Genomic DNA, 26,869 nt, shown 5'->3' with positions numbered 1-26,869 from the left:
GTAGTCTGTTTTACCTTTTAATTTGAATGGGTACACATTAAAGAACATTGTGTTCCCTTTAGCACCCGGATAATCCTGCTTGCTGCCTTCGAGGGCTGTTTAATGTTTTATCCCTCAGTGCTGTTGAATTCTCGAATTCAGTTGGTCAGGAACTGTTGATTAATTTTCTATACCAGCAGCTATGACAATAGTGCCGGCTGCAATACTATTCACAGGTTTATATTATTACGCTCCTTCTAATACATTACCATTTCTATAGTAACTTACACATGGGCTTGTATGAGAGATGCTCTACATGATGTAAGCTTAATAAATGAATTTTAAAAAATGTTGTTATTTAATAAAGAAAAAGTGTATATAAAGTTCCTTATAAGAAAAGGGAGAGGCTGGTTTAAAGCTGCTGTAAGGTCACTGATAACCGGAACTAACTTTTTTTTGCGCGAGTTCCAAAACATTAACTGCAACTATAAATGATTAAAAAGTATGATTTGTTAATAAATAAAAAAAATTGCAATCAGTGGCTAATTGCTGTGCTACAAGAGGAATAAAACACATCGGGATGTGCTCTTATGGGAAATGAATCAACTTCAGGGTGGTAACAGTAGCTCTGTTTTTTGCATTGGTCCACATTACACTACTCTGACGTTGACTATTTTTCTATAACAGCGCACCTTGTCATTTTTTATTCCTTACTTAGACAGCAAGCATCATCTTTTCCTCACTTCTACATGCACACACTCATAATGTGTCTTCTGGTCCGAGTAGTTAGTTATAGCATCAGCAGTGTGTGAGGGATGCAGTGTGAGACTTTTCTTTCCACTGGCTGGGTGGAACGTTAGCTTTGTGAAGGGTCATTGTGACAGAGACACGTGTCCATCTGTGTCTTCGTGCGAGTATATGACTGGGGCAGTTTTTTAATTACTGCGACTGGCAGCATGCATGCAAAAGAGGAACATATTTTAGTTCAGGGAATCTTGTAGTTTTAAGAACTATATGTTGTAGAAAATGTAAGAATTTCACCATGTGAAGGGTTTTCCCAGGCGCATACACATTTTCAAAGCACTTCAAAGCATGAAATCGTAGTTACCCTCAAATCGTGAAACATACAGATCCATAAGTATTTAGACAGTGACACAATTTTCATAATTTTGCCTCAGTGCACCACCGTAATGGATTTGAAGTGAAGCAATCGAGATGTGATTGAAGTGTAGACTTTCTGCTTGAATTCAAGGGGTTTAACAAAAATATTGCATTAACCATTTAGGAATTACATTTTTTTTACAGAGTCCCAGTAACAGAACAGCAGTTTTTTGTGTATAACTATAAGACATGATGTCCTGTTCTAACTGATACAAAAAGTAACACTTGTGTACTTGCACCAGCCGAAACTAAAGTCGATACACACGCGTTTGCGTCAGAGATGCTTCTCTAATCCATTTGTAACAGTACAGACATTCTCAGGAATGGAGCTGTAGTCAAGTCTCTCATTGCCAAGTCCAAGACCAGGACTAATCAAGACTGAGTAAATAACAGCAAAACCAAGTTAAGATTGAGACCAAAAACTATCAAATCCTTTTTTGAGGCCAAACTTTTACTTTGACTCATTGACTTCGTTCATGCATTGCACCAATGATTAGGCTGTTCTCTAGAAGAAGGAATTGCTCCTTATCAGAAGTCGTGCATCGTTGTGCATCGTTAAGCACGAACTTAACGGTATTACCAATAAGTCCAAGTCCAAGTAATACAGAAAACGGTATACTTTTGACTACACAGGTATTAGGTGGGACATCACTACATAACTAGTACAACCTATTTAGATACTGTATAAGCGTCAAAGACAGGACATCTCTTTTTTGTGGTTATTTTACAAAGACTTATTAATATGCATAAATAATACTTTTCTGTTTTCTGTCCTAAAAGCATGTTTAGAGAAAAAAGTCACATTGAAGTAGAAGTTCAAGTGCAGAAGTTCAGAAACATAAAATCTCACTAAATTTACAAATTGATCTGTTTATTGTATGTTTAAGAATAATGCAGTTCTGTTGCTTGGAAACCATTTTTTTACCTTTGACCCACAAAATAAAAAGACGAACAAGGTTTTTGTACTTCCTGATTTTCTTATATAGCCCCAAACACTCAACTGAATTAGACACATAATTGTTTAGCCTGCTCTGTTCAGAGTTCTCAGGTCTTTGTTGTTACATTGTTCTTGTTCCTCTTTCAGCTGCTCCCGTTAGGGGTTGTTGGTCCACTTATTTTGATTTGAAACAGATTTTAAGCTGGATGCCCTTCCTGAAGCCATCCTCCCCAGTTTTATCCAGGCTTGGGACCGGCACTGAGAGTGCACTTGTGCATGCGACCCCAGGGGCCGGGGTTAGTTCCTTGGCCAGGAATTGATCCCGGGCCATAGCAGTGAGAGCGCACCCAGGGGCACTGGGTCTTTATTGTTATAATTATTTGAATTATTTTTGTCCCGTGATTCTGATTGTGCACATTCAGCTGTAGCCTTTGTTCCTCCAGGGTTACACTTTCATAATGATTTATAATAGTAAAAATTTGAATGCTGAAAGAAAAACAGTAGTTCAGTGAAACTACTGGCAAACTGACCAGTCAGGCTTCAACCAGGCCAGTCAAGCAGACGGAGTGCTGTAGACGATATTATACTCAAATATAAAGCTCAAATATTATACCACTGCAGTGTGTCACCATCTGCTCTTCTCAAGATAGCCTACAGTAACTTCAAGAATAGAAAGCGCAGATTAGACTCTGATAGAAAGAACAGAGCTGCATTAAAGGACAAGTTTGGTGGAAAATTAAATGTAAACTTTTTTCACTTTCAACAAATATTGAAACATTTGGCAAAAATTGTTCGTTTTTGACATTTGTACTGCAGCTGTGAAGCTAATGTAACTAACAAATCAGGAAAGCTTATAGCTCCCAGTTTAGCACTATGTAGAAACCATTTGCTCGAGATCAGAAAACAGAAGAATAAATTAAACAAATAAAATTAGAATTGTACAATGATCTAGCTCATTTCTGATATAAAATTCTACCCAGTGTGTGGTGATTTAAACATGCAGCTTGCACAGTGCTCCTCCGGAAGAAGAACAAACTTTAGAAAGCAAACGTCTTGATAGATGGACTGAATTTGATGTAATTGGAAAATTGGGTAAATTTCATTTTTGGCCAAACGATCGCTTCAAAACTGAACGACAGATTAAAGGGTGGTATAAATGTTTGTTGATGGCTTATTGAACCAGACTTGCACAGGAATTGTGCGTGTGTGTGTGCGTGTGTGCGGTGTATATGTGCGTGTGTTGAATGAAAAATCATGAGCCTTTGTCTGAAAAGTGCTTGTGACTAAACGTACGTTGTTTTTGCCAAGTGACCTGTTTGCTTAAAAGAACTGAGTCGTGCTCTTTCCTCCAAGCTTGAACATATGACCCATCACTTGCTTACAGACATTTTCTCACTTCCTTTTTCCATTTCTGCTCTGTTAGGTTGGTACAGTGATAACGCAGAGGCAAAAAAATTGCTGACTCATGTCTGTGTGTCTGTGTGTGTGTGTGTGTGTGTGTGTGTGTGTGTGTTAGGATGCTCTGGAGACAGCAGGCCGGGCCGAAGGCGGCTTCCCACTGGACGGAGGCAGCGTCGCTCACGCTAAAGAGCTGGAGGAGGAAGGGGGCCGAAGCAAGTACCACCACAGCGTCGGTGTCCTTAAGCCCTTCCGCTCCACCAGCAAGTAAGCTTTTAGTGTGTCACTATTAAGAAGGTCACACTGTATCTCAATACCCGATATGTTACAACAACAAGTTTCTTCATTTTGCTGCTCTGTGCATGCATTTTTTTTTTTGCATTGCACCACAGTGCTGTTGAATTCTCACTTCTGATTGGTCCGAAGGTGTTGATTAATTAACAGTAGTTCTGGCTGTAAGGCAAATCACAGGTTTATATTAACGCACTTGTTCTAATATGTTATCATTTCTATAGTAACAGCTTACACAAGCAGATTTCGCATAAATAGATTTAAAATGTTCAATTCTTTATATCGTGAACAGACATTTATTTAGGATTCATGGAAGGAGTCTCCAGTGTCAGGGCTTCCTTTAAGTTTTCCCACACAGGAAAGTCTTCAGGATGGAGGACTTTGAGCTATTTTGGTTTCTTGGTTACATTTTTTTTGTCTTATTAACTTCAAGAGAGGTAACAATTGATTATAGCTGCTGTAATACAAGTCATATAAGGAACTAACTTGTGTCATGGACATTAAACGTCTTAAGAAAGTTTCTCTAAGGGAATGAAAGTCATCTTTTTCGCTTATCTATCTGTGTCCATCTCAGACATGAGCACCCAGTGGACAACGCCGGCCTCTTCTCCTTCATGACCTTCAGCTGGCTCACGCCGCTGGCCAAAACGGCCCACAGGAAAGGCCAGCTACTCCTGGAGGACATTTGGGCTGTATCGCAGTGGGAGAGCTGTGAGACCAACAGCAAACGGTCAGTATAAAAAAATGTGGATCTTCACTCCATACACAGCTAACTCTTAGTCGTAGGTCCTTAGTCTTGAGACTGTGAGGCTCATGTTGATATTAATATGTGCAGACAGCTCAGTCTATACTATATCCTCCGGGATACCATTGTGGAATATCGGTTCTGCTGTTTCTCTAGCTGTGGGAAGCTTGGGTACTGGGATTAGTCGACAGGCTTTGGAAAAATCTATTGATAAAATACCCCAATGGTGGCGAATCAATTAGAGCTAGAAAGTCGATACTAATGTGTGATCAGGGTCAATGAGGTACAAGCATGGGTGGTTCTCTAAAGAACTGGTTGAGCAGAACTGGGTGAGGAGTAAACCCAATAACCTGATTTCTCATGATGTGAGGAACGTGTCATATCCCAAGGACGCTATCTTTGTCGGATTACCCCCGCAATTTCCCACCTGACTGGGGCAACGCTGCATGATGGAGGCAGAATGGGCTCCTCTTGTTGTGGGCATGGATTGACCTTGTGAACAATGGAGAGTGTGACAGCCTTGGCATTCTTGGAGCCAGGCCTACAAGTAACTATAAAATTGAATCTCCTGATATAGTGTGTCCATTGAGCTTGTCTAGGGTTTAGTTATTTGGCCGCCTTACAGTGATGGAGTGGATGGAGTGGAGTGGTTTTCCTTTAATGATTGTCTCCTTTTCTCAAAGGAAGTCTTCATGGCCAGGAGCTCACGCTTGCCCATGATATACAGTGGGGCCCAAAAGTCTGAGACTACTAGTGAAAATGCTTCTATTTTGCATTCTTTTCTAATTTCACTACAAATTATATTATTGACAGCAACTTGAGTGAAAATGAGAATCTTTAGAAAAGATTCTCAGTATTTGATATGCCTCCATTTTGCTTTAATGACAGTGCGCACTTGAGCTGGCATAGATTCCACAAGTTTGTACCAAAGCTTTTGGTCCATTTTAGATCAGATCCATCGGCGTGTCGTCTGAATGAACACATGCTTCAGTAGAAGAGATTAGGCATGAGGAAAATCTGACCTTTTGTACAAAGCAGTTAACATGATCGATATCACAAATTTGCTTACATTTAACTAGGGACCTAGAATTAAATATTAAATATTCAAGTTATTGAACGTTTGCTTTCTTTGTTTTAAATATTTCAAAATTCAGATTTTCAGTGTGGCCTCAGACTTTTGGACCCCACTGTATTTACTCTCTGCTTTAATGAGCTTTAGAGTGTAATATGTATAGGGGTATCATTTTTGGGAGATCTCCAGCTCCAACCGTCAAACCTACAAAAATTCCATTATTGCTCTTACTTCAACAAAAATCCAAAATAATCTGCCTTAAGACATTTGTTAATAGCAAATAATCTGTTGTGGGTGCCATAATGAAACCTTATATTGTTGTCTCTTTTATTTTTGAACAACTGTGGAGGCTTAGTCCTGCTAGGACATTTGTGAGTCTTGAAAATCATTGAAGGTCTTATGTTGACCACAACTGGTTAAAGAATGGCCACAAGCTGTCTTGGATCATTTGGATCTTACTGAATGTGGGAAATTGATGGAAGAAGGTTGGTTGTGTATGCCAACTCTGTGACTTTGTGTGTATTTGCAGGCTGGCAGGACTTTGGGAGAAGGAGCTGAACGAGCGAGGGGACCAGGCTTCTCTCCATCGTGTTGTCTGGCTGTTCTGTCGTACCCGATTGCTGCTGTCCATCCTGTGCCTCATGGTCACTCAGCTCGCGGGCTTCAGCGGCCCAGTAAGTAACACCATCTCAGCTTCTGCCTCTCCTTTTCTCTCTTTCCTCTCTTTCTTTTTGCTGTCTATCACTCTGTCTTTCTATATATCATTAGCTCTGAGGTTGACCGAAGCCTGCCCCTTCAGGTCAAACGCAAAGGTGAGTGTTTTGATGGGGCATGGAAGGTGAATAGGATGAATAGGAATGTGTCGTAAGATTTACCAGAGCTGTTACCATTATTGTGTTTATATTTGTGTGGTTGCCAAAATACAATTACGATAATGGGTCATTTACATGTAGTGCTATTTATTTAGTGCTTTAAAAGTGACACGTCAAACCAACATGAGGGATTGTTATATGATATACTTTTGGGATTAGCTTGCAAATTAACTAGATTAAAAATCTTTGCGGCCTTTATTTTGTTTTATTTATTTTCTTTATTTCTATCTGTTTTTTTTCCTTTCAAAGCTGGCAAGTAAATGTTTTCTACCATGTCTGATTCTGACGTTTCTTAGTTCCATCACAGGTTTCTTTCTTTGTAGGATTTTAAAAACAAAATCACATTTACATTGTTCCCCATGGCCAAAAGAGTTTCATGCACTTGTTGGTTCGTATATATAAGTATATATATTATGAATTTATATTGCATTCCTGGAAAGGTTTCCACTTTTCTTTCCCTCTAGATATGTTTCATGTTGTTAAGGAGGGCTTACTCACTTCAAGGGCAATTCCATTTTATTTTACTTCTGGGTTCTTCACAGCACTTGCTGGGGCATTGGTGAGTACATCAGATGTTTAGGTCAACTTTTTGTATATCTCAGAAATGCTCATTTGCTGAGATGACCTAAGACATATTCAGAACTATGTTGATTTTAGTGTCTTTAAGAGCGTGTAAAGGAATTGTCTGGAAGAAAATAATGAACACAGGTTTCCCTTTACCACAATGCAGTCAGTCACCTGAGACAAGATTTTTTTTACTCAATCTTCAAGATTAATTCATTTGGCAATTAAGGAAATCCATATTTCCCAAAGAATTTTCATAAATGTTCCTAAATTGGTGCAATCCTATATCTTCCTTAAATACATCAGCGTCTTAATCCCATTGCAAAAATAATGATTACTACATTTGGGTAAGGGGAATGTTCTTTTTTTTTTTGTCCTGATATAGTGACTACAGGGTTTCAAATTAAATTTCAGCCCACGTTCGTAATGTGATCAATTCTTTTTGCTTTACGCAAATCACATATTGACATGTTAGTTTCCACACTGAAACTGTGACTTAAAAAAACAAAAACAGTGATAATATGAGATTGGACTGTGAAAGTAACTTTATCCTGAAGATTTCTCCAAACTACCGGGTAAGTGTTATGAAGTGCCCAGAAGTGAAACAACTGAATTCTTCTTTGAAGTCAGACTAACCAGAGAGCATAGTCATCCTTTTTGAATTTTAAGAAAGCTGCATCATTATCCACTACTGCTTTGTCAATTCGGATTGTATGGCAATGATGCAAAAGCACTAGTGTACACAAGGTGCGTTAGGAGGATAGGCTAACTGGCTTTACAAGGAGAGCTTCTGTCACTGTCCCTCCATGGTGACACGGCAAGTCTCTGCCTCCCTCACCCTCTGGAGGACTCCAGATTTGACCCAAAATCCCAGATGACCTATATTATATCCTCAGCAGCAACTGGTCTCCATTACTTCTGATCATTCTAGATAGATTTGTTCAGGGAGATGTCCTTGACATAGAGTAAAACAGAATATCTAGCTAAAGGAAGCCTTCCTTCCCTTTTTCTTTTTGAGTTAGGCAACATTTTTGGGAAGATGGCTAAGGAGGGAGGGAGGAGGGAGAATGTGGGTTGGGTTGGGGGTTTGCTCGGGGGACAGAGGTGGCTGTGGCCCCATGTGAGAGACATGTGACAGAGGCTATTCTTTAGATTCCACAGGGTGTCGGTTTTACCAGCGGAGTGAACACTGGCAGACAGAACACGTGATGACGCCCGCGAGGTAAGGGCACGTTTCCTTATGCAGGGCTGGATCAAGAGTTTATGCTCCTTTTTTCCCCCCTTCCCCATCTGTCTCTCTCTCTCTCTCTCTCTTCCCTTTCTGATAATCTCTCTCTCTCCACGCTCTCGTATCTCTGTTTTGCTCTCACATCCAAAAATTGTTTCTTGATTTGATCCAGCAGAAATGTCACTGGTTTGGAAATTAATTACGCTTAAAGCTGTCTAATGTGTCATTTGTAATTGAAATGTCCGTCATTTAGCTACGTACAAATGGACTGTTGATTAAGCAAAGCAAAATCCTGATGAAACAGGAAAGAAACTGGACTTGTGTTGAAAGTCTTATTTGGACTGATAAGCTCTTATGCTGGAGAGATGCCCTGGTGCATTTTGAACCTCATTTCATTTTTCTTTGTATGTTGATGAATTCTTTGAGCACGTCATCTATGGACTCCTTCAGTGACCTCAGTGGTCTTTTTTTTCTTTTTTTAAACCATTTGTGGGGATTTTTTTTTTTTTTAAAGCTGTTCCACTGAGCTGAATACAAGTAGACAAGAAGACAAGTATTGCGACAAGTATGCAAATCCCGTCAAATTACAAATGACTCTTGCTCTGATGAGAGATTGGAAGACCTTTGACCTAAACTCGTTTTGTTAATTTCAATTTTTTGCTTTTTAAATTTATTTTCTCTGCATCTTGTACATTTTGTTTTCCTGGTACATGTTTTTTATTGTTTCATGAATGTGCATCATGGATGTCATATCCACTCTGACGGATGTCATATCCACATTCTTTTTTTTTTTCTTTTTTCTTTTTTTTTTTTAAATAAAATCTTGCTGCTGTGATGAACCATATGCGAATGGTGGCGAATGTTCTCAGTATGTATGATGAGATCTCCTGAATGCCAATGTGTGTGAAATTACGAGTGATGTGTATGCGTGTACTGTATGTGGTGTTTGTGCGATGCTGAAGTGGCTGTTCTTGTTCTTGTCTCCTATACCTATATGCTCTTTGCTCCTAATTTTTGATTTAACTGATATTGATTTTCAGGTATTAAAACAAAAGTGCGTCTCCGTCCTGTATCCCAGCCTGATGTGACTGTAGGTAAAATGCCTTTGAATCCGCCAAAACAAAGGGATGTCTGTAATAACATGTTGTTAGCAGTGCAATGTCTTTTATTTGTCCAAAAACCTAGCGCTATTGGTGCTGTTTCATTGTCTCTCTTGTTCTTTTCAAAGGGTAGAGAAAAGGGCCATCTAAGGTAAACGATTAGAACACAATCTCAAAATGGCTGCCATTTCTTCTCAGTAGAAGTTGCTATACCTTCACTGACTTCTTTAATCGATTAGAACACCATTCAATCCATTTCTCAACCATGCACCTAGTGCACTCCGATAAGATATCTAGTGCACTTTGGATACGATAACTAGAAAGAATAAGGAATGCGAAGTGAGGATGACGGTAGGACTGTTAGTGCAAGGAGGCGTGTGCGTGTGTGCCCTCAGTCACGCGTGCTGTGTCCTGTCGCCCCCTTGCTCGTCCTCCCTTTCTCTATAGGCCTTTGTGGTAAGGCGGTTGTTGGAGTACACTCAGAAGAGTGAGCCCGATCTGCCCTACGGCCTGCTGCTGGTGCTCGGTATGCTGGGCACCGAGCTTCTACGTTCCTGGTCACTTGCCCTCACCTGGGCACTCAACTACCGCACGGGCACGCGCCTGCGCGGCGCCATCCTCACCATGGCCTTCCACAAGATCCTGCACCTCCGCAGCCTGCGCGAGAAGTCTGTCGGAGAGGTGAGTCATGAAGAGTGTCCTTCATTTGCTAGTTTATTATGTACACCTACCTTGTAGCTACACTCCCAGCTGATCGTTTTAAAAGATCCACGTCTGTAGGTATACAATTAGTGTGACCTTATTTCACTGCTGAATTCAAAACAGCCAGTCAACAGCAGTGCCATGGTCAGAAACTGAGGCTTGATGAAGGGCTATAAAATGACTAAAACAACCGGAACAACTTCAATACACCGTGGCAGTGATTCTACAATTCTCTGGAACTGGGGGGATAAATCCCATTCTTCCAAAACATATTCCCTCAGTTGGTGTTTTGATGGTGGTGGTGTAGAGTGCTGTCTAACATGTCACTCCAATGTCTCTCATAAGTGTTCAACCAGGTTAAGATTTGGTGACTGTGATGGTCATAGCATATTCATTGTGCCTTTGTGCCCAGTGGGGTTATCCTGGAAGAGATCACTCCTAATCAGGATAGATATCCTATCTCAAACCATGCCAGTAAAAAGCCCCATAGCACAACAGAACCACTGTTTTTCCTTTGTCACCCATCTGTAACTGCTTTGATTAACATGCTGGGAATTTTACTGGCCATGCTATTAGACACTCCTACCCTGTAGCGCTTTTTCCATCGTAGGAGTGTCTAATAGCATGAATGACCAATGAATATGCTATGACCATCACAGTCACCAAATCTTAACCTGGTTGAACACTTATGAGAGACATTGGAGTGACATGTTAGACAGCACTCTACACCACCACCATCAAAACACCAACTGAGGGAATATGTTTTGGAAGAATGGGATTTATCCCCCCAGTTCCAGAGAATTGTAGAATCACTGCCACGGTGTATTGAAGTTGTTCCGGTGGGTTGTGATGGTCCAACACATTACCAAAACACTTTGTTTTTTTTAATTCTTCATTTGGTCACCCATCTGTAATTGTAGCTGGTCAGTCAATATAAGTGCCACCCAATTGAAGACATCTGTGCAGAAGCCAACATGGCAGGAATAGTAAAATGTTCTCCAGTATACATATGCATGCACTGATGTTTCCAGCTGATCAACATGTGCTCGAGTGATGGCCAACGCATGTTTGAGGCGGCAGCCATGGGCAGCTTGCTGGCAGGAGGCCCCCTGGTGGCCGTCTTAGGGATGGCCTACAACCTCTCAGTGCTTGGACCCACATCTCTACTAGGCTCTGCTGTGTTCATCCTGTTCTACCCTACGATGGTGAGCAGCTCTGCATACGATCTTTTCCTGAACACGGTTTCCTGAAGAGTTTTGCTTCATAATCTTTCTGTTCATCTTATTTTATAGATGTTTAGCTCCAGGCTCACAGCCTACTTCAGGAGGAAGGGAGTCGCTGTGACTGACAAGCGTGTTCAAAAAATGAATGAGATCCTGAACTACATCAAGTTCATCAAGATGTACGCCTGGGTGAAGGCTTTTTCCCAAGTTCTGCGAAGTAAGGGCCTGTCACATCTGTTCTTGTAGCGCCTTTCTATCTATTGTTGGAATTACACTCTGAATGTAATCTTGCAGGAATAAGAGATGAAGAACGCCAGATCCTGGAGCGAACAGGATATTTCCAGAGTATAACTGTTGGTGTGGCTCCCATTGTGGTGGTGATTGCTAGTGTGGCAACCTTCTCCACCCATATGCTGCTAGGCTATGACCTCACTGCTGCTCAGGTAATGGTCTGTTAACCCACTTTTGTAAATACAAAGACGCTGCACTTGTCCTGGGTATTTTATCTGCAGGAATACTGAACATCTGTCCTCCTCTAGGCATTTACTGTTGTAACCGTCTTCAATGCCATGACCTTTGCTCTGAAAGTCACCCCCTTCTCAGTCAAATCGCTTTCTGAAGCATCTGTTGCAATGGAGAGGTTCAAGGTGAGTGTTGGCCTTCATCTTTTCTCTTCATCTAGCTGTCATTTCTATTACTTCTTATCACTTGGTCTTTTATCTTTACTTATTGGCCCAGTTTCAGTTTGGTTTTAGATTTGATGATTAGAAATACACATACACATATAGATATACATATACATGTATTTACAAAGCAATTTGCTAATGTCTGCATCTGTGTGATGTTCCAGAGTGTTCTCTTGATGGCTGAGGTTAAGACCATCCGTGAGCAACCACAGAACACCCACATATCTGTGGAACTGAGCGGAGCGAGTTTGGCCTGGGAGACGGGCGGGCACAGTGCCCAGCCTACACCACGTGGCACTCCTTATGTAGGACTGAGTCAGAGAGTGGCACGCAAGAAACGATTCCAGAAGGAGGACCCGAGCAATTGTGGGATGGTGGAGGAGGAGCACCACGGACGGCTGTTGACAGACACGCCCTCAGGAGCTGAAGACCACACCCTGCCTGTACCCACCATTAGCCAACGGCTGCAAAGAACCTTGCACTGTATCGACCTCACCATACAGAAGGTTCAAGTTATATATATTACTAAGACCAAATTTATGAAGGAGGATATTGATTCATTTCTTGATTGTTGCAAATCTTATACATGCATGCAATATAACACTGTAGAAGTCCTCACTTTTATTAACACTGTAGTTTTAGTAGGCTCTTAGAAAAAAGGTTCTTTAAAGGTTTATTGGATAATTAAGGGTTCTTGGCTCCCTAAAAGGATTCAATTTGGAACTCTTTCAGATAGTGAAACACTCTGTTGTATGGTTTGACATTGAACCTTTAAGGGTCCCCCAGATGGACAATCAAAGAATCCTTAAGGGGTCTGAGTGTAGGATCATTTATGGTTTTAGGCAAGGCATCCTGGAGGTGTGTGTCCTAAACATGTCTTTATTTTCACCATGCCATCTGCAGGGGAAGCTGGTCGGTATCTGTGGAAGTGTTGGCAGTGGAAAGACTTCGCTCATCTCTGCCATCCTTGGCCAGGTAACCATTACTATCTCTTTACCCAGTCATAACCAATGATTCATACAGGCTTGATATAAAGATAACAATAAGACAGTCCCAGGACATGGGTAAGACACTGTTCTGTCCATCGATTAGATGACTCTTCTAGAGGGAACAGTGGCGGTTGATGGAAATTTTGCGTATGTGGCCCAGCAAGCCTGGATCCTTAATGCTACACTTCGTGACAATATCCTGTTCGGGAAGGATTATGAGGAAGAAAGGTGAGTTTTAGTTCCAAAGAAGAAAAGTCTACAATGCGTGGGCTTCTATCAATGATTTTATGTGGAAAAATATGTACTGCTTTTGCGGTTGTAGGCAATATAATTGCAGTATGTCAATATTTAACAAATAGCAGCAAAACTTTTCTTCTATGTGTCTAAGCAGATAAATATGTGAAATGTAGTGAAAAATTTTTTGGAAATGTGACTGGACTGCCATGATGCTGGACAGACTGATTCTAGGAACCATGAAATCTGTATTTGATGCTCCAGTGAAAAGGCAGTTTCTTGTAGTTTCATGTTAAAAGTTGCTGCACCATTGTCTATATGTTAACTGTGGAGGTTATTTAAGAGACTTGGCGTGTAAGATGTAGCAGAGATGTCATTTTCTGGGTTAGCAACTTTCCATCCCATAATACATCATCTGTTTTTGGTTGCCTTAGGTACCAGGCAGTCCTGAGTGCCTGTTCTCTGAGACTGGACTTGGCCATACTTCCTAACTCTGACCTGACTGAGGTAAGCCATTAAGACAAATACACAAAACTTACTGCATATTAAGTAAGAAATGAAACGGGACGTGTTTTATTCCTCTCATACCACAGCAATTTGTAAACAGTTTAAATTTTTAATGTATTAAAGAGCTTCTGTTATAAAAAAAGAAAAAAGAAAAAAAAGAAACTCCTTCTGACCAAGAATTTGAGAATGTGGTATAATAGTATTTTGTATGACGGATGAGTATATTATGGAGAGCAAAGCTACTCCTCAATGTATAAACAAGTAGCCTGCGTACAATTTTTTTTCTTGTTCGCTAGATTGGTGAACGAGGGGCGAATCTGAGCGGTGGTCAGCGGCAGAGGATCAGTCTGGCTCGGGCGCTTTACAGTGACAGGGACATCTACATCCTGGACGACCCCCTCAGTGCTCTAGATGCCCATGTGAGCAATCACATCTTTAACAACGCAATTAAGAAGCAGCTGCGCGGCAAGACCATCATCTTTGTCACTCACCAGCTGCAGGTATGGACATTGTTCAGACTTTAACTTAAACAAGAAACTGTCGGCTCCTAGGCTTGTTGCTTGGTTTGATCCAGGCTGTCATGATCTGTGGAGTCAAAACAAATTCCCATGGAGGTATACTGCATTAGTTTGTGTGTTTTTTTTTTTTTTTTAGAGAATCTCACTGTGCATAGTTCAGTGTCAACATCCCTTATTTTATAGTGATTATGAATTCACAAGCTTCTCAGTTTGACATCATTGAATAAAGATGTTATGTTTTAATCATACGTGGTTATGTTCTTTTGAAAAAGTACGTGGTGGACTGCGATGAAGTGATCTTTATGCGAGAGGGGAGCATCACCGAGAAGGGTACCCACGAAGACCTGATGAATCTGAATGGAGATTACGCAGCCATGTTTAACAACCTGCAGCTCGGAGAAACTCCTTTCATTGAGGTAAGACCTTCTGACCTGTTGACATACCTGAGAGACAAATCTGTGATTGCAAGAATGATCATAACACTGACTCCTAACATGGAAGAGACAGCAACATGGAGCATAACCTTCCCTCATGGTATTCATACTGTGTACATCATACAGCAAAGCAAAATTGCTTACTCTGTTTCCATTTCAGTGAACTTTGTGTTGTCTACGTCTGTGTGTCATTGAATTTAATTGCTAACAACATGTGTACTAACATATGCTTGCTCTGACAGTGCATGAATATGAAAATCAGAAACACCTCCCATGTCCTCTTGCCATCCAGAGAGTCAACTAACTAGTTTTCAGCAGGTTTAACAGTAGCCAAACCTGTCCACCTTTACCATAACAATAAGAAACTTTGTTGTTAAAACTACCATGACCCATGTTAGTTAGCTTTGCAGGCACATTTTACTGCTAAAAGTCATCAGGTATGGTGTGATTTTCTGATAAAATTCAAATATCAGACTTTTTTTTTTTTTACATTACACACTGAGTTCATCTCATCTGTGACTATGTTTTTAGAACTACTTAGAAACTGATGTCTGGAATGCCTGTAAAACACAATGATAATCATATAATTTAGATAAATAATTTAGTAAACATGACACTCCAAGATTGATTCAAATGGTATTTTAATAGTTGCCAAATAACAATGCTGGGAGTTCTCTGAAGAAACGAGGTGAAAATGCCAAGGCAGGATCTGTGAAGAAGGAGAAACCTCCGAGCAAGGACAATGGTAGGTGCAGCACTGAATGTCTGAGTCACTAAAACACAACACACACAACCAGTATCAGTATCAGGAATATTTTAGCTCCATATTTCCTGAAGCCATTTTGCTGCCAGACCACCATTGAATTTTAGATCACAAGGAATGCTTTATGAATTTGGGGAAATACATCTGTCTCTCAAAATGACATGTGATCTAATAATGTCTGTTTTTTTTAACTATTAACATTATAATCTTGGGAAACAGCACATAGTATGTCACTAATCAGTTCCTGTGACTTACTGGCAAAGCTGATTGAGATTGTAGCCCACAGTTAGTTTTTTTAAAAATAGACTCCTGATTGTTTAATTTTCTGAATACTGTACATTTCCTAAACTTTCCATGCATGTTAAGGTGCATTCACTTTCGATTATTTGATTATTTGTACTAAACTGATAATGTGTTCGAAACATGCATAAATACAGACACGAATAGGAGAAGCACATTTTATTTATTTATTTATTTTAAAAGCTTGCCATAAAAGTTCAAAGGTCCTGATATGAATATTCTGATCACTGAATAGATATAGATAGTGGCATTGCATTACACCCATAATGCATTTGTAACACTGTTTGTTATAACATGGAAGTGTGTCGTAGACAAGTATATCTCACTCTCTTCCTCTTCCTGCAGGTCCGCTGATGCAAGCTGAAGAGCGTGGTAAAGGTTCAGTCCCCTGTGCAGTGTACAGAGTGTATATTCAAGCTTTAGGTGGCTTGCCTGTCTTCCTTTTTATCCTGGCCCTCTTCATCCTCAACATGGGCAGCACTGCCTTCAGTAACTGGTGGCTCAGCTACTGGATCAAGCAGGGCAGTGGGGTAAGAGAATATTACCTAGCGGGGTTGTGTTAATGTCCCTGAATTAATGTGAATGTTGATGTCCTTGAGTATTGTACTTTTAAAGGAATAGTTCCTGGTCTTTTTTCTTAAATGCCAATACTCTATTATATTAGCTTAATAATAATCCATTTTTTATTATATATACTCCATAATAATCCATTTTGCTCTTATAGTGTAGTATGAAGCTCTTTCATTCACTTTTCACTCTCACTCTGTCTCTCCTGATTGGTTGTGGCTCCTGCCGGTCACTGTGTAGCTAACCTTCTTTCATGTCTGAAGTTTAGGCGTCATGATGTTTGATGAATCTGAGCTGGCATGTGATGTATGCGTACAAGTTTCTAGCCAGTTCTAACCCTATACACAGCACAGAAACTGATTTGCTATTACAGGACCTCAGGGGTGACTCACAGTCACCGGACACTTTATTAGGAACACCACATTGATACTGGGTAGGACCGCCCCTTTTCTGTCAGAACAGACTCAGTTCTTTGTAGCATGGATTCCACAAGGTGTTGTAAATATTCCCTTGAGATTCTGGTACATTCCCCACACTATTAAACCACCAGCAGCAGCCTGAACTGTTGACACAAAGCAGGTTGGGTTTAGGGATTCATGCTCCTAATGCCAGATTCTGACCCTATCATCTGCGTGTCACAGCAAAAATCGAGATTCATCTAACAAGGTGACAACTTTCTGTTCTGCAATTTTCAGTCATCAACTGTCCCGCTTCAGTGAGCCTGTGCCTTGTGTTGTGTGTTCTGAGATGCTTTTTTGCCCACCACGGTGTTAGGTGTGGTTATTTGAGTTACCATAGCCTTCCTGTCAGCTCAAACCTGGCCATTCTTCTCAGACTTGCCTCATCAACAAGCACATTTATGCAATGTGCTGCTGTTATATTTTCCATTTTAAAGTACTATGCACTGTAGCTTTAAATGTTTTTTTGGCATCTTTGTTGTAAAACTATTGTGAGCAGAGTGTTTGTATCAGTATGTGAAGAAGTAATGAGCTGAGATACAAAAGCAGGTGGAATGGGAGAAGGCCATGTAAATATTTCATTGGCTATGGTGTTGGTTTTCATGACACTGTGGAGACTATCCTCATTACTGGAGGACATGCAGCAGAAACATTGTCAGGGTTTCAGATTGAGGGTGTTCTCTTCCACTGGATAAGTGATAACGTCATTGGTTTTCACAGGACATGTGATCTGGGCATATGCTTGTTAACAAATGACATCAGTGTTACATAATGCAATCACCACTGGGCGTAATTAGGCACAGTGCAGAGCCTCAGTCTTGTCTTTTTACTCCTTTTACATGTGCAGAACACCACTGTGTTTGTGGGGAACAGCTCGATGGTGAGTGACAGCATGCGGGACAACCCTCTGATGCAGTACTATGCAGCTGTTTACACCATGTCCATGGGCATTATGCTCTTACTGAAACTCCTCAGAGGCGTCATCTTCGTCAAGGTGAGCTTGTGTTAGGTTAGCTGCAGGATATATAGTATGTATGTTTTGAATAGCATGTATTTGTCCTGCCTTCTCTGATTACCTGTATTAAATACTGGAATTTTAATTTTTGCCAGGGAACTCTGCGTGCATCCTCTCGGCTTCATGACGAACTCTTCCAGAAGATTCTTCGCAGCCCTATGAAGTTCTTTGACACCACACCCACAGCACGGATCCTCAACCGATTCTCCAAAGACATGGATGAAGGTACGGCCTGATTGAGTTACATGAACACACTGCCTATATTACAAATGCAAGAGTACTGCGCTTTTTCTTGTTTTGTCAATTTTTCAGAGTACGTTTAAATCACAAGCCTGCTGGAAAGCCAATGTTGGGCCATTGAGCCAGACCCTACTGTCTAATGAATGGAGAAAAAAACAAAGTTTCAGTCCTCAACCTGTTTGTTGCAATGGAATTTTTCAATGGAAATGCTTCAGATGAACTAGGTTTATGGACTGAAAATCTTTTGGAAACTCTTGCACTCTTGTCATTTGATGCTTTTTGTCTTTGGTCTCCTCTTTTTCTCCTCTCAGTGGATACACGACTGCCGTTCCAGGCGGAGATGTTCATCCAGAATGTGATCCTGGTGGTGTTCTGCCTAGGTGTGATCAGCAGTGTCTTCCCATGGTTCCTGGTGGCTGTGGGCCCACTGGTGCTGCTCTTCACTGTGTTGCACGCTGTCTCTCGGGTCTTCATACGTGAGCTCAAACGGCTAGATAATGTCACACAGTCGCCTTTTCTCTCCCACATCGCCTCCAGCATCCAGGGCCTGAGCACAGTGCAGGCCTACGGCAAGGGAGAGGAGTTCCTCCGCAGGTAAGGCTTAGTCTGAATCCTCTGAGATATTATCACTCTGTTCTTATACACAGTTAATAGGCTTGATGTTTACTGGTTCATATGAGATGGAGTTGTTCTCTTCTCAGTATTCTTGGCAAGACTTAAGATTAATCAAGTTTGATTTGATTTGATGTCAATAACTAGTGTCTAAAAAGAATACAGCATAGCACATCTAAATACTGGGAAACACATTTAGAGCAATCTCTCATTTACATTCATGCCAGTTATAGTATTTTAGAACTGTAAAAGCTTTTTCCCGTCTAGAAGGGTAGGGCAAACACATGCTTTCCCTGAGTGGGTCATGGGTGTGACGGTCAGGTATCCACAAGCTTTTGGCTCTCTTCTGTAGATGATCAGTTGAAGGTTACAGGGCTGACAAAAGAATCAACAGATTTTTCTCTGACAGTCTTGGGATTTAAAGTAATGCATGGCAGCCACCTCACAGCTCCATGGTCCTCAGGTCGAGCGTGAGTTCGGGTTACTGGCTGTGTGGAGTTCTCCCCATGTCCGTGTGGATTTCTTCTAAGGTTCTACAGTTTCCTACACTGTCCAAAAACATGCTGGTTAGGTAAATTGGCTACTCTAATTTGTCCCTAGGTGTGAATGTGTATGTGTATGGCTCCCTGTTGTCAACTGCCACCCAATCCAGGTTGTCTTCCTGCCTCAAGCCCAGTGCTCCTAGGATAGGTTCTGGATTGACTGTCCAGATACTGAAGAGGAATGAATGAATGTCTGATCAGTAGCACAGAACCTTAACCACACTGATTGATTCTATTTCTTCTCCTTTGCTTTTCCTCAGGTATCGGGAGCTGCTGGATCAGAACCAGGCCCCGTTTTACCTGTTCAGCTGTGCAATGCGCTGGCTCGCTGTGCGTCTGGATGTGATCAGTGTGTCACTTATCAGCATCACAGCACTGATGATTGTCCTCATGCATGGACAGATCCCCCCTGCCTATGCAGGCCTGGCAATATCCTATGCTGTTCAGGTGAGTGCGAAAAGCAAGGAATGTGATTCAGTCTACAGGAATTTTAGTATTTATGGCTTTGGATAAACATGTTATTAGATTGGGTTTGGCTAAGTGCTGATTTTGTTTCTTTATTCTGTAGTGTTATAGCACTTAATAGACTGCTGTGGGTTTAATTTGGTTCAGGCAGTCCAAAAGAACATGTTTATTTTAAAACCCGTCACTGGTCCCAAAGAGCAGCACAGGCAAAGTGATGGTTTCTGTCTCCCTTAGCTGACCGGTCTGTTCCAGTTCACCGTCCGCCTTGCCTCTGAGACAGAAGCTCGCTTCACCTCAGTAGAGAGAATCCACCACTACATTGAGGTATTAAACAGAGTTTTGCTTACGGTTATTACACGTGACACTCTTCATTCATGGCTAGTAGTTCCATATTCATTAAGCTGTAATGAGTATTTGCTCCCTGCCATGACTCCATGTTCTCTTCAGACCTGCCAACCTTCATGCATTTTGTGTAGGAGCTCTGCATTTTAACATCGGAGTACGCTGGTGCGAGTTATCACTCAAATATACGCCAAAAGAGCAGTCCTTTTTTCATCCAATAAAAATGGCACATGAGCCAATTGATAGATGAATCTGGTGTTGTAGACAGTTTTGATGTGGGGTGTTGAACTCTCTGATATTAACCGACCCCATGGAAGCCCCGCCCCCTTACCCCAACTCACATTAGTAATGTTTTGGCCGGTGCTCTTGTCTCAACTCGATTTTCCCACATGAAACATACAATGATGCAACACGTTCACTATCTGTCAATATAAATGGAAATGCTTTGAGTTCAGAAATATGAATTATACCACAGTGCTGTTGGATTCTCAAATCCGATTGATGAAAAGGTATTGATTAATTTTCCATAACAGCAGCTTTGGCAGTAGTTCCAGCAGTAAATCAAATCACAGGTTTATATTAATGCACTGGTTCCAATACATGATTGTGTCTATAGTTCTACATGACATCAGTTAACTACATATACTTGTCTAATGTCAGCCAACAAAAAGTTTCAGCCACATCTGGTTTTTGAAAAAAGGTCAAAGATGTTGAACGAAGTTAACCAGTCAACATTTTTTGACCAAAATTAACCAATGATTAAATAGGCCTACAATGAAGTATCAATGCCACACTTTTTAGCAATAATTTTATTAGTAATGATAAAATGATAATGATAGAAATCCCTGGTAAATCATCTCGTCTGAGGTTACTTTAAAAAGTTCATTACAACTTCATCAATCTTTTACATACATACCATTTTAAAGTACAAATCCACAAGTCCTGTTCGAACCCAGTAATCATTTCTCGTCCCTCTCTTCTCCAGTCTCTGTCACTGGAGGCTCCTGCGCGGGTGAAGAACAAAGCTCCTCCTTCAGACTGGCCACAGGAGGGAGAAATTGTGTTTGACAGCGTTGAGATGAAGTACAGAGAGGACCTTCCGTTGGTATTGAAGAAACTGTCCTGCACAATCCGGCCTAAGGAGAAGGTGGGGATTGTGGGCCGGACAGGTTCAGGTCAGTGCTCTTTATCAGACTACAGATCCACGACATACTGAGATTTACATGTTTATTTACATGCTTAGCCCTTCAATTCTGTCCAGTCTGACTTAAATTTTTACTCTTTCATGAAATATCAGTTTTAATATCATATACATATAAAGTTTGTCATTTTGACCTGAGCAAAAGAAGTTTAAATAATGGCTTTAAACCACTGGATGTCCCAACGGACAACAGAGCACAAGGTTTACTATGTAATGAAAGCCAAAACACAAAACCCACGCTCACATGAGCTCTTGTTCCCTCTCTGTATCAGGGAAGTCCTCCTTAGGCATGGTTCTCTTCCGGCTGGTGGAGCCGTGCGGTGGAAGCATTAAGATTGATGGTGTTAATATCTGCGACATCGGTCTTGCTGATTTACGCAGCAAGCTCTCCATCATTCCACAAGAACCTGTGCTTTTCAGTGGGACCGTCAGGTCAGTGCTCACTTTTCTCTTCTACCATCGATCTGTTACAGTCTTTGAACAATTTCAAATACTTAAATTTGTATTTATATGACAGCACTGTTGAATTCTGGCATCTGATTGGTCAGGAGTTGATTGTTGATTTTAATTTTCTTTAACAACAGCTCTGACAGTAGTTCTGGTTGCAAGACAAATTGCAAGACTTTGCTTTCTTATAGGTTGTCATATTTCTGGTTAGAAATAGCTGCTATAATGCAAGTGAGAACAGGAACTGACTTGTTTTGCGAATGTTCCACAACCTTAAATGTAACTATAAATGGATAAATAGTATGACCGTTCATTCTTAAATTAATATTAAAAAGTAATCGCTGGCCAATTGCTATGGTATAAGAGGAATAAAACACTTCGGATGTGCTGTTATAGGGAAATATTAAACGTTTGAGTGGTATAAGATCATACACCAGAGCACCCCATGGTTAATTATTTTCTCATAACAGCAAACCCCCTGAGTGTTTTACTTCTTATTTATCATTCACTTCTCAGTTTGTGTCATCAAAGTAAATATTTCAATATTTCCTCCGAACAGATCAAACCTTGATCCATTCAACCAATATTCAGAGGCGCAGATCTGGGATGCTTTGGAGAGGACACACATGAAGGAGTGTGTAAGTCACCAGGCTGAAAGCAGACCACCCACAATCTGTCATTAGTTTCTCTCTGTCTTCTCACCTCTCCTAGATTACACCTACATCCTTCTCTTCTGCCTCTCCATATACAGGTGTCTCAGTTGCCCTTGAAGCTGGAGTCTGAGGTTGTGGAGAACGGGGAGAACTTTTCAGTGGGCGAGAGGCAGCTCCTGTGTGTGGCTAGAACACTGCTTAGACAGTGCAAGGTGAGCTTTTCCATCTTTGTGGCCACCCTAAATTGACTCAGGATCATTCCTGCACTTCAGTGATGCCCAGATTTACTTCGACGCTCATAAGGTGCATCATTTACATCACACTGTCCACTCAAGCACAAGGAGCAGGGGCTAGAGCCTACTCTTTTTCATTTTTTTAGGGTCTTTTTCATTTGGAATACACTTACCATAGCAGCAGGAACAATATAGCAGGGCTACATGATTTGTGAAATAGATGTCACAATTTTTTTTGGCTTAGAATTGAGATCACGCTTCTTACTCATGATTCTTTAGCTAATTTATTAAATTCTTCCATCACTGTAACATGATATGCTACATTTTCCTAGCAGTGTAAAAAAATGTGCAGTATGTGAACACCTGAGCATCACACCCATATATGTCAGCCTTCCTCAAACTGTTGCCACAAAGATAGAAGCACACAATTGTATAGGATGTCTTTGTAACATGTAGCATTACAGTTTCCCTTCACTGGAACTAAGGAGCCCAAACCTGTTCCAGCATGACAACACCCCTATGGATAAAGCAACGTTTACACCGATCAGCCATTGCCATCTAGCCTAGAATAATAACTAGCTGACTTGTTTACTAGTTCTCAGAAATAATGTCAGTATGTATGTACAAAATCAAAAATCTTCTTAAAATCTAATCTTAAATATTGTATTGCGTTACCTGAATTGAAAAAACATTGCATCAGAAATTTGTGAAAGTCTACAGACTGTTTATTTTACTTCTCCTAAAGCATTTAACAAATCTTCTTCACTTGAGTCCATGAGCTTTCACTTTAGCCGATGACAAGGAGTTCCCCAAGGAGAAATGAGGAAATGGCATAAAAATAATAATAAAAAAAAAAACAATATTGAAACACAGCCTGTGTAGGCTCTGCTTGCTCCTCAGTACCCCTGTGTGATTTTTTTTTTTCTAATTCCACTTCTGAATAGATCCTGATCTTGGATGAGGCCACTGCTGCTATGGACACAGAGACAGATTCTCTAATCCAGGAAACCATTCGTAACTCATTCCAAGACTGCACAACCTTAACCATCGCACATAGACTGCACACTGTGCTCAGTTGTGACCGCATCATGGTGCTCAACCAGGGCCAGGTAACCGTCAGTCATGTTTACCTTGTAGGAAGCATTTCTGCAGAAATCCTAATAAACCCAATTCATGGCCATCACACACCATTTTTTTAAGGTTGAATCTTAACACTGACTGTTGTCCTTTTTCGACCCAGGTGGTGGAATTCGACGAGCCGTCCAGACTTCTGGCCAACGAGAACTCTCGATTTTGCGCCATGCTGGCTGCGGTGGAGAACAAGATTTCTGTTAGAGGATAAAAAAAGAGAAAACAAGCATGCACTCATTAGGTTAGAGGATACAAACATCCTTGACTGAATAAACCAGTCGCTGGTGCTTAAGCGTCACCTGCTATTGCAGGCGTCTGGGGCTTTGCCGTGTCTGGAGAGCGGGAATACTGTGTCTCTATGGAGACAGAATCATGAACATGCCTGTTCAGATGTACTTAATGTTAGCTGCAATGGTCAGGTCACCAAATACTGATACTGTAACCATATTTTGCATTATACAAGCAGACATCGGTTTTCATGTAGGTCCATTCATGCAAACTGGTGTGTTTCATAGAGTGTTTATCTATATCTATTATAAGATGATATTATTTACACTGGGGAAAGGGTGTGTGTGTGTGTGTGTGTGTGTGTGTGTGTGTGTGTGTATCCAGAGCTTTTGTGCATTAGCTCTGTTCACGTATGTCACATGCACAAATCACTGTACCATAACCTTGAGTCTAATAACTTGATTTTTGCCAACTTGTGTGACTGTGTAATGTCTCGTAACTTGAACTCCTGATGCTGGTGATTTTGTTGACAGGAAGTTTTGATGACACTGAGTTAGAAACAGTGCTGCTTCTCAGAATACTTGTTCCACATAACAAGGACAGCCGCATTTGTGCTAAGAGGCCTTGTACATGTTTCCACTATTTTGTGCTGAGTCAACATTTCATTTCGGTCTGCTGATGTATCTATATTTGTGATTTTTTTTTTTTTTTTTTTTTTTTGCTTGTCCTTGCATATTCACACAGTCAGAGGAGATCACCAAATCCCCACAGCAGGATCTGTGCACATTAAATGGGTTGTTTTTGCGCTGAGCAGAGTGATCTATCAGAGCAAAGCTCTGGAAAATGATCACTCTGAGTAGGAAACTTGGATCAGGTGAATATCATCTTTGGCCTTGATGAAGGAGAATCTGATATTTATACCTGCTTCCTCGGTAGGACCCGCACAATATCCAGTCACCTGTTATTTTCTTTACTTTCCACAGCCTTAGCATGATTTCTTAATTGCCTTGTAAAGGCCTGAGAAGTTGAACAGGGAGAATGAACTCTCTGTCTCATCAATAAAATTATTTTAGGTGTATGCCTGCTGCGTCTGTGTGTTTTGTGAAACAGAAAGGAGGATTGCACATAAGAGAATAACATCTACATGGAATAATTAATAGTTTATAAAGCAGTTTTTGCTGCAGGTATAGCTATAAAATGTAAACATCTTCAGACTAATAAACTGACTTACAGATAATTCCAAAATTACTGAGAAAGAACAATGTCATGAAGTTGATGTCCAAACCACCACATACTGTATATTAGCAAATCAGTGATCAAATATTATATTATACATAATAGTATAATAGTAAAAATAATACTTTGAAAAGTTGCTAAAAATATTACAATATATTAATATTTTAATAATGCCTGCTGTGTCTGTAGGTTTTGTGAAATATTATTAATAATTTGAAAAATTGCTTAAAATATTACAACACATCAAGGCAATCAGAAATCATATTAAAACATTTTAATAATGTTTGTCACTTGAATCTGGTAGGTTATAATTGTAATAATAAAAAGCTACTGAATATAACAAATGAAATCTGAAAGAAGATATTTCCTTAACTCCTCACACAGAATATATTGTTAATTAGTATATTGTTCATTATGTGTAAAAATAATAAACTTTTCCCAGTGGGTTTACAGTTTTAAGACATGCTAAAGCTATTAAGTCTTAGAGGAAGCACTGTTTTCAGTGTAATGTGTTGTGAATGAGCACACACCCACATGCACAGGCCACAGAACTGAATTAATAAAAATGACAGCTTCAGCTACATGGAAACAAGCTCCACTCACTTGTCCTTTCTTATATACATGTGGTACATGCCAATTTACCATCATATGCAGTGCCTCCAGAAAGTATTCGCCCCCTAGTGATTATTTCTCTGGGAGAGTGTGAGAACATTTGCATAGAGGAATGGGAGACAATACCACAGTCAAATGTGCAAAGCATATCTGAGAAAACTCAAAGCTGTACTTGCTGCAAAAGGACAAGTCACAAATTATTGATTCTGCAGTTTAAATATTTATGAATTATGCAATTTTAAGGTTGTTTTTTTTTTCATAATTCTGAGGACATCTAGATCATTTTGTTTAATTTTATTTCTGTAGAGAGTCACTTCAAAAGGAGCAGAAAAAACCCTTCTAATATATTTAACTTTGATGTTGCAACACAGCAAAGAGAGAAATACTCACTAGGGGGTGAATACTTTCTAGAGGCGCTGTACATCTAATGTACATGAAACACACGCTGATTTATGTAAGTGTTGTGATAGTGATAGTGAGACAGTAGAAGGACAGCACTGACCAGGCATCTAAGGTCTGGGAAAAGAAGTAAAATTATTTTAAACCATAAAAATTCAGTGACGCTGATTTAGAGGACATTGTGTTTGAGGTTGCTGCAGATACAGATGTTCTATCCTCAAACATGGTGTAGTAGGTGCACACAAAATAAAATCTGTTAACAGTTTCAACAGCAGACAGAATGATCCAGTGGGTTTGTCTTTTGCAATCCTTCGCTCTTACTGAAATTAATGCTATCAAGTAGATGTACATAGACATTTATGGAAGTGTTCTGTGGTGTGTGTGCGTGCGCATGTGTGTGTGTGTGTGTGTGTGTGTGTGTTTTAATAAAATCAGATCGAAATCAGGTAGAAAATTGAACCATTTTCCAACTTCAACTACATGTGTTAAGTCAACTCAGAGAGATCACTGAGAACACCATCCACACAGTGAAGCATGGTGGTGGTAGTACCATGTCATGGGGATGCTTTTAATCAGCATCCCCACAGCAATAACATATTAGAACGAGCACTTTCATATAAACCTGTCATTTGAATTACCGCTGGCACTCTTGTCAGAGCTGCTGTTATAGAAAATTAATCAACACCTTCTAACCAAAGATTCGACAATTCAGCAATGTCGTGATATAACCATTTATGTAGAGACTCAGCTTGATAAAATTTACTTATCAAATAAACAGTGAATAC

At 40.4% G+C, this 26,869-nt stretch overlaps 1 protein-coding gene across 1 annotated transcript in view; it reads left to right on the top strand.

Moving 5' to 3' along the window:
• Positions 1–24,915, top strand: part of abcc5 (ATP-binding cassette, sub-family C (CFTR/MRP), member 5) — a 29,547-nt gene extending 4,632 nt beyond the window's left edge. Inside the window, exons 3-29 of the mRNA XM_026913914.3 lie at positions 3,594–3,742; positions 4,341–4,496; positions 6,113–6,257; positions 9,795–10,028; positions 11,081–11,254; positions 11,342–11,489; positions 11,567–11,715; positions 11,812–11,919; positions 12,123–12,464; positions 12,862–12,933; positions 13,051–13,175; positions 13,616–13,688; positions 13,985–14,188; positions 14,479–14,622; positions 15,289–15,385; positions 16,049–16,233; positions 17,576–17,722; positions 17,839–17,968; positions 18,295–18,577; positions 19,398–19,584; positions 19,837–19,926; positions 20,930–21,119; positions 21,418–21,577; positions 22,152–22,230; positions 22,344–22,457; positions 23,423–23,587; positions 23,719–24,915. Of these exons, the coding sequence (XP_026769715.2) occupies positions 3,594–3,742; positions 4,341–4,496; positions 6,113–6,257; positions 9,795–10,028; positions 11,081–11,254; positions 11,342–11,489; positions 11,567–11,715; positions 11,812–11,919; positions 12,123–12,464; positions 12,862–12,933; positions 13,051–13,175; positions 13,616–13,688; positions 13,985–14,188; positions 14,479–14,622; positions 15,289–15,385; positions 16,049–16,233; positions 17,576–17,722; positions 17,839–17,968; positions 18,295–18,577; positions 19,398–19,584; positions 19,837–19,926; positions 20,930–21,119; positions 21,418–21,577; positions 22,152–22,230; positions 22,344–22,457; positions 23,423–23,587; positions 23,719–23,820 (4,152 nt within the window). The 3' untranslated portion in view covers positions 23,821–24,915. The remainder of the gene's footprint in view (positions 1–3,593; positions 3,743–4,340; positions 4,497–6,112; positions 6,258–9,794; positions 10,029–11,080; positions 11,255–11,341; positions 11,490–11,566; positions 11,716–11,811; positions 11,920–12,122; positions 12,465–12,861; positions 12,934–13,050; positions 13,176–13,615; positions 13,689–13,984; positions 14,189–14,478; positions 14,623–15,288; positions 15,386–16,048; positions 16,234–17,575; positions 17,723–17,838; positions 17,969–18,294; positions 18,578–19,397; positions 19,585–19,836; positions 19,927–20,929; positions 21,120–21,417; positions 21,578–22,151; positions 22,231–22,343; positions 22,458–23,422; positions 23,588–23,718) is intronic.
• Positions 24,916–26,869: the final 1,954 nt, after the last annotated feature.

The sequence above is a fragment of the Pangasianodon hypophthalmus genome, chromosome 6, assembly GCF_027358585.1.
Source record: "Pangasianodon hypophthalmus isolate fPanHyp1 chromosome 6, fPanHyp1.pri, whole genome shotgun sequence".
Lineage (NCBI taxonomy): Eukaryota > Metazoa > Chordata > Actinopteri > Siluriformes > Pangasiidae > Pangasianodon > Pangasianodon hypophthalmus.
Note: the sequence above shows the minus strand (reverse complement) of the source record. Positions and strands in the feature narration are given on the sequence as shown.